The following is a 14119-nucleotide window of genomic DNA, read 5'->3' as shown; positions in this document are numbered from 1 at the left end:
ACACCCTAAAATTGTCCAATTCAGAGCCATTTAGAATATATTTTAAAATCAATTCAGTAGGACATTTCAGCTGGGAGCCTTCATAGAGAGCCATCTAAGGATGATGTAGCCTCTAAGCTTCCACAGGCTGTAGCAGTGGCAGGGAATTGGCTAGGAAACAGCAATTTTGCCTCAGTAAAAATGTCATCTTGTGAAAACAGAGCTGTTTCAGAAAAACAGACTTTTAAAATAATTTTGAATTTCTAAGGGAGGGAATATAAGAATTTTAAAAGAGAGGAGAGGAGATGGGAGCTGGGAAAGAGAGAAGGAAAAAATAAAGGAAGGAAAAAAAGAGAAGGAAAGGGAAGAGAAGAAGTCAAAAAAAAAAAAAAAAAAAAAAAAGTCTCCCAAAGGAAAATAATTATCTGAGAAAGTAAACTGCTTGGTATGAAAGTTGTATTTCTATGGATGCTCTTATTTTCACCATTGTAGGTTCCTGTATGCACATTTCACTCTCTAACATGCAGGCTAGGACATTCACCTGAAACATACTTGGGATCTAGTCCTTTCATCTGCTTTTATTTATTTACTGGAAGTAGATCCCCATCAAAAAACAGAACATTGCAGTGCCACAGCCCAGAAAGGTTTTGACCCAGGTCAGAGCATCCTCCTTGAGGAGGGCTGATCTGAAGCCATTGCTCCCATCATCAGACCAGGAGACAAGACTCTCTTCACTGACCAGGGTGTCAGAGAAAGGTAGAAGAAAATATACCCCATGGTCCAAAAGAAAATTGGCCCTGTTACACACACACACACACACAGTAACTTTTCTGCACGGAAGGAAAAAAGAGACTTCTTGTTAATAAATAGATAAATAAATAGAATCATATAAAAAAAAAAAAAAAAAAGAGAGAATAAATCTGACAGAAGTAATTGCAGCTGGATTTAGTTTTCTGTTTTGTTTGTGTCAGGCTTTTCCTGTGCTTTTCTTTCCCACTGATTTCCAGTTGGGATTGGCAGCTAATGACTCACCTACTTCACAGATGAGGTCAATAGTATATATCCAAAAAACAACCTACAGCTCCTCTTCTCCATCCTATGCTTTAATCACATGTAACAACCCTCACTCTTGCACTAGGCAAAAGCAAAGCTCAGGCAACTTCCCCTTCTATCTGTAGAAACTGCCAAAGTAGAAGCACAGAAATCAGATATTTAAGTATTCTGTCTTCACGGGTGACTCCTGCAGTTCAAGGTGAAGCCATAATGTGTAGCTCCAGCAAAAATGAATTCTCCCCAGAATGACAGAAACATGATGATTAGGGCAGGTTTTTTTGAGAATACATCTCAGGAAAACCAAAGTAGCAAGCCCATGGGGCTGCCAGCAACAAAGAGCTGTTGTGGTTTAACCCGGCTGGCAGCTAAACACCACACAGCCGTTCGCTCACCCTCCCCCCTCCCTCTCTGGGATGGGGGAGAGAAACGGGAAAGTGAAGCCTGTGGGTTGAGATAAAGGCAGTTTATTAAGATAGAAAATAATAATGATAATAATAATAATATGTACAAACAAGTGATGCACAATGCAATTGCTCACCACCCGCTGACCGATGCCCAGCCCAACCCCGAGCAGCCGGCCCCCCCACCCCGGCTAGCCACCCCTATATATTGTTTAGCATGACGTCAGATGGTATGGAATACCCCTTTGGCCAGTTTGGGTCAGCTGTTCTGGGTTTGTCCCCTCCCAGCTTTTGCTGCACCCCCAGCCTGCCCGCTGGCAGGACAGAGCGAGGAGCTGAAAAGTCCTTGGCATAGTGTAAGCATTGCTCTCCAGCAATTAAAACATCAGCATGTTATCAGCACTCTTCTCATCCTAATCCAAAGCATAGCACCCTACCAGCTACTAGGAGGAAAAAATAACTGTCCTAACTGAAACCAGGACATACGCACAGGGAAAAGCCCCCCTGGTTTGTTTTCCAATCAGTAATGTTTAAACTACTTCCTGCACACTACAGAATAAGCATGGGTTCAATGGATAGATATAAATTAGAGAAAGCAATTACGGGTCCCTGAGTTAGACATTAATATCAAAATCTGGGATTTACCATGGGCAACCCTGTGCTTCCAACGGACATGCAGGGAGCACGCAATGTGCATCACATCCACTTCTGGGAAGCTGAGGAGGGATTTTCCTGCAGCTGGCTTCTTGCGTACCAAGTTCTGGTGAACGCCTAATGTCTGTCAGCAGAAATTATCACACAAACACTGGCCTGACTTATCTAATGGACAAATCAAGAATAAATAAGGAGAAAAATGAGTGACACAATGAGGAACCCACAATTTGTTATTTGGGATCTTTTGTTAGACAGTTTGACAAATTTCCTGCTTGTTAACTGATTAATATTTCCCTATTTTTAATCTTTAATTTATTTCATACTCAGATATGATTGTTAGTCATTAATCAATAAGGTTTAAAATGTCTATGATTAATGGGCAATGCCTTCAGTACAAATAAGAGATTCTGAGATGCTGGGATTTATCTGGCTGTAGAGATCACAGGATTGCTCTGAATGTTCATTCCCTAGTTACAGTAAAGTGGGGCCAGGAGGACTGCTGAGATCTTGTGCCAGTGGTGTGATAAGATTAAATGGAAGCAGCTATAAAGTATCTGCACTAGATAATGATGAAAAAGAAACCAAGGGGTTAACCAAGGGGTCTGCTTTTCATATACATACTGACTGATTAATGCTCCATGCTATAGGTAAGTAGGAATTTACAGCATCTATACGGTAAAAAGAAACAAGGCAGGTTAATAAAATTACCACCTTCTGCTCCACTGGGATGTAAAGTCTTCAGGCTGCAGAATTGACAGGCAACTGCCAAAGGGTTAATGGAAATCCAGCTGCCTGGCAGACAGAAAGAACTGGGGAGTTACTGGAGTTGTAGGTGAGTAGCAATGAAGGGGTTAATGAAAAGCCTACACATACTGAGATGCTAATTGTCCAGATAGCGTATTACTTGAGGAAAGTAATTTGATTATTTGAAACTCCCACGAAGGATGCAAGCCTGTGTCCACTCCATCTGTCAGGCTCCGTGAAACACGATGAATTGAGCTCAAAATTCATGTGTGATGAAGTCACTTTAATTTCCCTGCCAGCTGAGCACTGCTGCCATGCCCACCACACAGAGGGTAGCACAGCATTTCAACTTTTCCTGTGAAATCCAGGAGGCACAGTAACCTGTTACTTGCTGCTGCTTTCTTTTTCTTTTTTTTTTTTTTTCCCTTTCTCTCCCCATTTTCTGCCTCAGCGCTACAACTGAGTCATTCTGTTGCCCATGGCTCGTGGGTATACAGTGCTCCTGCAGCGTGCTGCATTATTCCTGAGTTAATCTCTCAATGTTATTTTCAGCTAATGCAGATGTGGGGTTTGCTTACCGTCGCTTTGTAGACACTTGTCGAAAACCATTTGGAAACCTTAACTATGCATAAATCTGCAGAGTGAATGTTTTCTTTCATTCACTTGCTCCTATTATTTGATTTCTTGTAGGCCTCTGCGGCAGAGATGGAGAAAATAAGGTAAGTGAGACAGTTTATTTACATCTCATTATAGACAAGAAATGTTCTACTGCACAATGGGCAATACAGGCTCTTTGAAAATATTTTGCTTAATATGATCAGCGTAAAATATGGGATTGCATGACGATGTAAGGGAAGCTGTGTTTTAGAGACAAAAGAAAAGGAATGTGGTTATATTAGTAAATCTGTTTTTCAGACATGTCAATTCAGGAGGGCTGTTTTATACACAAGCATGTTTTATTGCCAGATACAGAGGATATTTGATTATATAAATGTTGTAGTCACTTGTCCATTTACTGCAAGAGCCTGCCATTCCATTTAATGAGGAAAGTGGATCAATAATTCATGAAAAAATAAAAGCTGAAGAAAATATAGGCTTGACTTCAAAGCATCTAATTACTGTGGTTTGTTTTAGTATAATGCTGTAACATTGGTGTTCGATTTTTGTTTTATATTGTATACCGGCCAGATAAATCTTGTCTCCTCTGTGTTTAAAATGTTGTCATAATGTACCAATTTCTTAGCACATCTCACTGCTTTAAGCAAAAGGAGATGGCTTTTATAAATACAAGTTTTCCATCTCATGTCCGAGTGCAAGTCTGCTTTGGGGGATATTGCTTTTGTGTATGTTGTTAAGAAAGAAAAAAGAGAAAACAAAAAAAAAAAAATCATTCTAGCCCTTTAAAAATATTTTAAAAGATAAAATCATGTTTATTAATTAAATCCTCAGGTATTATCAAAGTGATAAGTAAAAGCTGAACTTTTAATTACCCTTTAAATATTTTATGGAGCTTTATTTGATAACCAAAACACTAGCCCTGCGCTTACTTGGTTTTATTGGACAAGTCCAAATTCCTTCCCTGAGCCTGGTGACAGGCTCAGTTTGCTTAGTGACAACTATTGTCCAAGCACAACTTTTTAGATTCCTTGAGTTTGGAATGGCTATCCTGAGTTTTCAGAAATGCATAAAAGTTCTAGAATTCTGGAAATAACAGGGGGAAAAGTGGCAATTATGAAAGAGCAGAGATGCTTAATGAATTCTGGGCTGGAAACAAAATCCCATTTTTCTTTTGAGAACAAGGATGTTAAGTCTCTTACAGCTGACTTGAAGATGCACATCAGAAAGTTTCTAATGTCATTTATTTATAAAGTGCTTCAGTTGTACATCTTTTGTACTCTCGTATGTGACTGAAAGAGTAAATAACTTATGAGCTGAAAGAAAAACCCTGTGAAATGTATTGTTGTTTTGCATGTAAGTGCTATAACATTACAGCTGTGAGTTTTTCCTGAGTAAGGACTGAAAAAGCACCTCAGTATGTGGTCCTGTGTTTACTAAAAATTCTAAGCAAGATCTCCTATGGTGTATGCATACTCATGCCATGAATTATTCTGTTCGTAGATGCAAGCAAATACATATTTACATGTTCACTTGATAAGCATGTGTGCACAAACACGATACAATACCTCTTATACTTTCCTGAGCATTCTTTGGCCTCTGCTTTTAATAGTCAGGCTCTTGCCACATTGGCAATAACATGCTGCGGAACCCAGGAGAATAAATCAGGAACAAACAGAAAAAGAGAGAGAGAGTTTTCTACGGCAAGAGTAAATAACCATAAAGCTGCATCTTCCTAGCACCCTAGTTTTGCAGATGTCAGACATGCAGCAGAACCTCAGTACTTCCCGGGCACCTGTAAAGATGGAAATCTCATATTGCCCCACTGGAGGAGCTGGGAGTTTAGCTATTAACTCTGACAAGAGAAGGGTCAGTCTGTGTCAGCAGCTTGTTAATGAAGTTTTCTGCTTACACTTCTTGTGTGTAAAAATTGCTTCTGACGGAGGCTGGTCCCCGTCACCTGAGCTGGTGCCTGAGCGGAGCAGTGAGCTGGGCCGGGGAAGCTCCAGCAGGGCTCAGCACAGAAGTTGTGCTGCTCCATCCCGAGCTTTGCCAGGCTCCTGTCATTGTTTTGCATGCAAATTGAAACAAACTGAAATAAAACCTGGAGCTGTTATTTTAAATACCTGTTGAATTTACAGACCTGAGAGATTAGATCTTTTCTAAACCTATCCAAGTCTGACACCTGGGTTAAGACAGACTGCCTCATTTCTTAAGCACAGTGGCTTCAGAGAGGCTATAAGGAGAGAGAACCTGAAGTCAGGGAATAAATAAATAAATAAATAAAGGAAGAGGACAGCACAGGAGGAAAGAGGTTTTGTTTGTTTGTTTTGTATAGATAGATAGATAGATAGATAGATAGATAGATAGATAGATAGATATAAGAGGTAGGATGAAGAAACCAGTGTAACACACAGGAAAGCCACTAGCACATAGTACTTGAAGGTGTTCTGCTAGGCCCAGCTTCTTCCTCATTCTTCATGCAGCCGTCTAAGGATGCATTACCCTGCAGCAGCTGGGCACAAGCTAGGGTGTACAGAGGGTACACATGGCTCCTGCAAAGGAGGGAGGAGGAAGGGGTCTGGAATCATCAAAAAGAAAAAAGAAAAATAATAATAATAAAAATCAAAGGCTTGTTGGACAAATAGGAGAAGCAAGGTGAATACCCACAGGACCACCTACTCATCCAGCGTGAAAACTCCCTGGGTTAGAGAAATTCAGGTTTGTATTCCACAGTGCACTTCAAGATAAGGAAGCCTTTTACATGTGCAGAATAGGTGCAGAGAATCACACTTCTCAGAGGAGCTGCTACACGGTGGCAGCCCTTGGGAGCCCACAGGCCCAGACATGTTACAAGGCAGTTCTAAGAGACCTCAGGGGAACAAGCACCTTCTCCAGTGCATCTGGTACACCCCCAAGGACTGGGGTGGCCAGACCAATAAGAGACAGAGAAGCTGACACAGGAGCCCGCAAAACTGATCCACCGATCACCCGAACTTTAATCAACAGTGAACTCACTGAGCCAGGGCATCACAACAATGCAGTGAACAAACACACCTCTCACCATTATGTTTCTTCACTCAGAATCTGGTTGGAAAGATTAAATTCATCTCATATAATGCAGCAAAAATTCCCCTTGCAGATCAGCGGCCTGCTGTGACCTCTGATGTCTCATCCTGTCCTTTTCAGCAGAGGCTTTCTGTGACAGCAGTACAGGTGGAAGGAAAAGTAGGAAGCAGACGTGGGAGGTTATCAGTGTTTAGCCTGATATGGGGATGACTTCCTCTAGAAGTGGAAACATGCTATTTTGTGCTGAAACCTCGACTAGAAGGATATGTCGCTGCAATGAAGTCTTCACACTGAACAATTCTTAACACTACATAGTGTTTATAACATCTCAAGGTACCAATATATTAGGCAGGAAGTAAGACTAACTACTAATCACAAACCCCTTGGAGATCTGCACTTATGTAGGTTGGCTGTGTATAGTTATACAGTCACTTTAAACATTAATTACTTCTGACTGCAACCTTTTAAATACAGTTTCGTGTATTTGGTTCTTTATCATGTCTGTAAACAAGGACCAAAAACTTTTAGTTCAAACACATTTCAAATGTACCTATACTATATTATTTTGACTCTTAGCCCTGTACTATCTTTGGTGTGTATCTCCAAGAGGAGCACATGCCTTCCAAGTCTTGGGCCTTGCAGATCTGTTGTGGCTGGCACACCAAATTGAAAATCCTCAGGAAACTGCTCCTTCAAGTCTGATTTAATCCACAGCACGACCAGACATGCAAAAGGAAGACACCTGCCAGCTCCACCACAACTTCAGCACAAACTCACACAGTAGCTCTTTCACTGCTTCCATTTAATCCTGCTTGAAATATAAATTATAACATTTAGCATTTCAAGAGAAAGGTTGTGAAGTTTAACATAAGAGACTTCCAGACATTTTTGCACACAAATATCGACCAGATTCACAGTGTTTCTTACACTGAAGAGTATCTCACTCCACAGGAAATGCCAATTAAGGCATTTGATATTGTTCAATAAAAGCTTTTTTTTTTTTTTTTAATATGCTCCTAAAATTTAAGTGACAAATCAGAAGCTCTATAAATCAATATTCTTAAGTCTAAACTTTCAAGACCCACAATATGCTGAACTGTATATCTAAAGGTACATAAAAGAGACACATCATCACCACCATGAACTGACAGACTCACATAATTAGTGCCTGCAAGAAGTCTTCCCTCTTCCTAGATTGCAATGTATCCATGTTATTCCCCATCTAAGGATTACTTTCTCAGTAGTGGCACTTCACTCATCATCTATGGATCTCTGATCAAAGTGATCCAAGCCTCACAAGGGACCTGTGAGGTAACATCTTTAGTTCATTATAACCTTTGTTACAGAGCATATGAGAGTGATTTGTTTTGCACACACAGCTGGTAGTAAATCAGTAGCTCAATCTATGTCTCTCGAATTTTCAAGCTTGGACTTCTCTCAAGTATGTTTAAGTTCATCTGTTGTAAGGAAGGGAAATCACTCTTCAAAGAACATCAAAGGCACGTGCAGCCCTGGGGAAAAGCTTATAAGGTAGTTTAGTGGAAATGTGAATACCTTCCTAAATGTCCACTAGATCACACTGCCTTCGTTGCACTTGGTATAAATATAACCCTCTTCATATGCTAATGAACACAGTGCAATTTCCTGTCATTCCCACCTTTCACTTCTTCTCTCAGCCTGTATCTACTTTAATTTTACCATAGTTATTTGAACACAAAGAGAGGGTTTTTTTCCAGAAACTTACCCAACAATCACCCTTTACTTTATACAAGGTCTTGCCTTTGCATCCACAGCTGATGTGCTGGGAGCCACTGAATGCACACAGGCACAATGCCACAGCACAACAATAAGGCTGTGCAAGAAGTAGCTCCAGCATCTGCTCAGCAGTGTCTGCAAGCTCCAGCTGATACTTAGGCTTGAAACCCCAGCTGAGGACACAGGCAAATAGATGGCACAGGGAAAGCTCAGAAGAAACAGAGCGCAGGGAAATGCTGGCATGAAAGGGCCATGAGTGTGTGGTCATTAGAGGTTATGGTAGAAGAGTCATCTAGCTAGGGTCCATTTTGAAAGAGGAAAAAAAAAAAAAAGATCAAGAGATAAGAGAGATAACTACTTATATCCCGGGTAAAGCTGGTTTCCATTTTTCTCTGCTCTGCAAGATGTTTCCATCTCCCAGACAGTCCCAGCAGCAGTGACAGCCCTGCAGTGCTGTTTACAGCACGTCTGGTTTGTTCACCCTGCCATCCAAGGTGTGACTGCAGCACAGCTAAACGACACATCTCCCTCCCCTAGAGACTACACTGAGCTTTAAGTTTAGTGGTTGACAACCACAGTGGTAGGAGCAATGGACACACAAGAATATATTTATAGCCCCCCAAGGGAACTATACCCTCGGAGCTGGGATCATTTGAGGTGTTGAGCCATGCTGATCCAGCTATGTCAGTAGCTCTGGGAATTCTAATAATGCCATTGGGGGACAGTATGTTTGTGTAACTTATACTGAAGTCCATTCCACTTAATTTCCACTACTGGTATTATCTGTGCTAGTCAGTCAAACCAGTATGACTTCATCTGAGGCAATGGGGTTGCTGTGACATTGTCCTACAGGCCTGTGCCCTAAACCTCTACCTGCTGCTTGGAAAAATGATCTAAAAGGCAGGGATACCTGTGTGTGGAAGGAATCATCTCCAGCCATGTGCTGTATCAAGTGTTGCATTATAATATCTTTTAGCTCTAGGTAAGCACTGAGTTTAGTGAAAGTGTCCAGCAAGCAAGAAACATGACAGGAACAGAGGGCAGAACAGATTCAAGCTGAATGAAACCTGGTATGGCAGTGGAACGTGGCCTGCAGGGACAAGTGGGAGCAGAGCAAACATCTGAAGAGACTGAGGAAGTAGGTAGGAGGAGATGAGCCATGCCATCAAACTGGGAGCTGCAGTGAGTCATGGGGAAGAGGCTGGACCTAGGTGATACCAGGCTTACAAATAATGCTCTGCCTACCCCTTTCTTGCAAGGCAAAGTGCATCACTGAGCAATACTATGAGCTGCTCAGGAGGCCGCGCGGGCCCCCCCCCCCCCCCCCCCCCCCGCGCCTCGTTTTCCACAACATTTGTCAGAAAGAAGCCTATTTCTTTTAGTGTTTGTGATTTTGTGATTAGTTCAAAACTTTGTGACACAGGGATTAGAGCTTCTAGAACAGATTTTTTCAAAGATGTAATTTTTGCATCAAACAGACGTTTACAAAGATGCATCTTTGATCGTCAGGAAAATCAAAGACGGGAAAATTAGGTGTTCTCCACATCGTCTATATTGCTTATAGCAACTAGATTTCAGTTTATGTAAGCACTCTGACCAAAGCTATCAGGGAAGTGTGCTACAAAGTGAGAACAGGGACTTACACAGCTAACGGAGACAACAACTGCAGCAGTAACAAAACAATCTTACAAGCTGAAGAGTATAAAAGCTTCCAAGCTGCAAATCCCAGATGGTTCAAGGGCAGCGTAGTTTGTGAACCACACTTGAGTGTGCTCTGTGGTGAAATCAAGTACAATTTGAATGCTTGCTGCTGCTGCTACAGTGCACAGACCGATGAAAAGAAGGAGATAACCTTTCTGCAACACTTTATTACAGGCTTTTGCAATTGCCAGCTCTGCTGCTGCTGGCATGGCTTAGACAATTTAATTTACCAATCAGTTCTTGATTTACAGACAAGTGTCTTTAAAATGCATTCAAATAAAAACTCTATCACCATATTTAATTCAATGTTCTTTAAAAACCAAAAGCATCTGAAGTATATAAAAATATTCAGCTTTTCATATTTAAAAATAAATAAATAAAATCCAGGGGACTGAATTGTCTTAATGTTTTAGCGATGACCTAGAGTCAGCTTAGCATGAGGTACAATGTGCTTAAACATAGGCCGTAGTCAGTGAGCAATAATCATACTTTTAGGAATTCATGAATAAGTGGGTTATTTAATTTACAGAGCTCCCAAGTAGGGCAGGGGGGATTATAAGTGCCTGTAGGTCCTTGTGAGATTTCTCCTGTGTTTATGACCATCCTACTACTTGTGTGTATTGCACAACTCTTGTTATTCAACTCTTCCAGGAGTTGAACAAGATAATTTTGATTTCATCTACCTTTAAAAGAAAGAGGAGGGATAGAAGGAGGACAGTGCCTTAGAAGAAAAGAAGAGCTTCGAACTTCTTTTCTGAAAGCCACTGAGCTCTGCAGGGAGCCCTTGCTATGCTGACTTGACAACTCCAAAGTGCTGCCCTCTTAGGCAACACCAAGTTTCCTATCTATGTCAGGGCAAGGGGCCTTAATTTTGATGTTTCCATACAAATCAAGTCAAACTGATGAGCTCATTTTATGTTTCTGTTAGCTTTAACTGCCATTTAGACAACAGCATTAGTTTAAGGAGCTGCTCTAATTTTAAGGCCTTCCAAGAGCTATACTGGAATTTCCAGCAATGAATGGCAACTTAATCTTTACACCAGCCATCCCCCAAGATCTCAGTCTTACAATAGGCAATTTGAAAAGATAAGCAATCAGTACTCCCCTTTTCTGTGTGCTTCTCTTTAATAAGTGCTAAATCTTTGTGCTGCCATTTAACTAAGGGATTCCAATTTAACCAAGATACTGCACCAATTAACATGGTTTTCAATGGTCCACCTGTACAGAGTAGTCTACAAATAGAAAGAGAAATTGTCTATATATCTGTATAATTGGTCTTAACTACTGAGAAGTCCTACAGATGTAGGTGCCTGATATGATATTTAAGTAGCACTAAGTGCATGACGAATGACTTTGCACGTACACATATTTTTAACTAAATTTTGCTGGGTCACCTGTCCTTTGAGATATTATTTCCTCTTGGTATGAATCCTATTTCTGTCTTGTAATAAGGAAGCACTATTACCACGGAGTTAATCAGAAACAGTCCAGACTGACTGTACCAAATACATTCCAAGATTTAATACCGATCCATGAGTGTAGAAATATAAGTGTTTTGCAGCCCTGCCCTCTATTCTTAGCAACTCAACAGGAAACTAGTAATGAAATATGTTCATGGACAGAGGCACATTCTTCATGATGGGGAAAGTGCTGTTTTCTGTAGAGAAACACAGATTTTAGACTGCATTCATACAATCTGTAGCACTGGAACAATTATATTTAAATTCAAAATAAATTGTATGCTTAGTTTTGACTTTCAGCTTGTGAATAGCAACAATGTTTTATTTGCATTTTTATTCCAATTGGTGTGAGACCAACAATTAAAGAGTAAATGATCAAGTGAGAGTCAAATACTCTGAAAGCTGAATACTCTGTACAGTAGAAGAGAAAAATCAGAAAATTAGCCCAAAGCAATACAAGTACAGTGGAGAAAACTAGAGCAGCGATGATATGTAAGTAAGCTACCTGGAGAGAAATAACATCTCACTATGGCTCAACACAGGAAAATGTGATCATCCCAAGCAAGTAAATAAATAAATAAATAAAATCAGGTCCTGTTTTATTTCTTCACAATACACAGCCAGTTTGCTGCTTGTCTTAACATCAACTATTTGCTATTAAGCTTTCACTAATGGACAAACCAACAGCAGGAAAGATGTAGCCCTATTAGCAAACGTGCAGTCCTCCACAGTCCCATCTGAAGGAGCTGCCTAAGTCAAGAGTCTTGGCTTTTCCCTCAGTAAATTAATTAGCCCTTTGTATAACTCTGGCTACAGAGCATATGGACAAGAAAGGGACAAAATGAGTCATAGATAGAGGATGGACAGGAGTTTCTTTGGGCAAATTTAGGTGACCAATACTGCTTGGTAACAATGTAATCTCTTCTCCCCCCACCTCCCCCCCACCCTCACCCCCAATTTACAAGAGAAAATCATCGCCTAAAATAGTGAGAAGTTGTTTTTGTTTGTTTTTTGTTTGTTTGTTTTGTTTTTCCTGAGAAATTAAAAGTATAGGAAATTATAGCACTAAGCAGGTATTCTAATAGATGTCACTTTAGGGGAGCAAAGATGTCTTCATAGAATCATAGAATATCCAAGCTGGAAGGGACCCTCAAGGATCATTGAGTACAACTCCTGTGCCCCAAAATCACCACTCAAAATAAATAAATAAATAAATAAATATTAAAAAAAAAAAAAAATCAGATCACGTGTCTGAAAGCAATGTTCAAACACTTCTTGAACTCTGGCTGGCTCGGTGCTGTGGTGACAACTGCCCTAGGGAGCCTGTTCCAGTGCCTGACCACCCTCTCGGTGAAAAATCTTTTCCTAATATGCAGCCTGAAGCCTCATAGCTTGTCTACTGCATATGATGCAAGTAGTTTCAGATAACAGGTAACTTCTGTCAACAGGAACCTTTTTTTCCACCTTGTCAAAGCTGCTGATGCAGATTTTTACAGTACCTGTGTACTTTAACTTGCTCTCCTTTAGCTGTGTTATGCTTTCTAATTTGACGAACCCTCAGTAGATTCAGTACTAGAACTGATGGGTTTCACATGCTGTGAGCTTCTGGTTGTTTTTCTTTACAAACCAGGACCTAAATGTAAAAGTAAAAGCCTCTCAGAGAAATGTCCCATTAATTCCAGCACACCGTACACTTGGAGCTATTTGCGAGAAAGAATGCTAACCCATCTGTTTTTGCTTGATATACTTTGCTTTGAAGAACATTTATTCTAGTCTAAAAGCATTTTCTTACTGAGTGAAAACCCTCCCATGGTCCACTGTGTAAAAACAACTTTTGTTATAACCTGGGAACATGTAGCAAACAAATAATGGCTGCATGTTACTTGGATTCAAGGAACGTGGAAGGTTTCAGTTATAGTTTTGATAGTAAAATTCTGAGAAATGCCTTACAGGTGCAGACTGGGCTGCTGTCCTGTGACTTTGCAGTTGCTTTGCATTCTCATCTCCGTACCCTGAAGAGCTCTCCAATTTCTATTGCACAGTAAAAACATTTACCAGGATTTTCATCTTAAGGTTCCTATAGCACTGAACTACTAATTATCGTTGCACACAGAGCAGACAGTTCTGATTAAATTGCCAGCCTGGATTTGTAGACCATCCCATCTCCTTATTCATCATCTCTATAGACAAAACACGGGGAAAGAGTCTTAAGATACAAACAGGTATAAATGCTGAATTCTAAGCAACTGAATGAATCCATTACTGCGTCCTTGGAGGACTCCAATTTTTACCAGAACTACAACTCTTTTTTGAGTGTTATCTACCTCATTATGCATAGATTAGTTACATTATGTTATTGGTTTGCACAGACCACACAGAAGCTGAAAAGAGTTAACTACAGTTTTGCAGAGATCTTAATGAAAGAGACGGGAAAGGAACATATTCTTTCATCTAAAAGGCAGTGTTATTTATACATTTTTCACATTCACATGAAGAACAAAGCACTCACATGATACTCCTGTCATTCATTTCCAGAATACTGCCTGCTACAAGTCTGCATTAATTGGAACCATTGCTGGCGTACACCTGCAGCATGGATTCATGGCACAGAGCTATTAAGCTATTTAGGATTTTCTAAATCCATCTGGAACTTGTTTCCTTACCTTTCTGCTATGAGCCAATTTACTG

General features: G+C 40.4%; 1 protein-coding gene across 8 annotated transcripts in view; it reads left to right on the top strand.

Moving 5' to 3' along the window:
• BEGAIN (brain enriched guanylate kinase associated) overlaps positions 1-14119 on the top strand; it is a 161645-nt gene that overhangs the window by 44049 nt on the left and 103477 nt on the right. For 5 of the 8 annotated variants that reach the window (XM_035327948.1, XM_035327940.1, XM_035327944.1 and 2 more), the window contains one exon: positions 3522-3550. In XM_035327948.1, the coding sequence (XP_035183839.1) occupies positions 3522-3550 (29 nt within the window). Of the gene's footprint in view, positions 1-2985; positions 3164-3521; positions 3551-14119 lie in introns of those variants that run through there. The other 3 variants (XM_035327949.1, XM_035327942.1, XM_035327945.1) reach the window with 3 other exon arrangements.

The sequence above is a fragment of the Oxyura jamaicensis genome, chromosome 5 (genome assembly GCF_011077185.1).
Source record: "Oxyura jamaicensis isolate SHBP4307 breed ruddy duck chromosome 5, BPBGC_Ojam_1.0, whole genome shotgun sequence".
Classification (NCBI taxonomy): domain Eukaryota; kingdom Metazoa; phylum Chordata; class Aves; order Anseriformes; family Anatidae; genus Oxyura; species Oxyura jamaicensis.
Note: the sequence above shows the minus strand (reverse complement) of the source record. Positions and strands in the feature narration are given on the sequence as shown.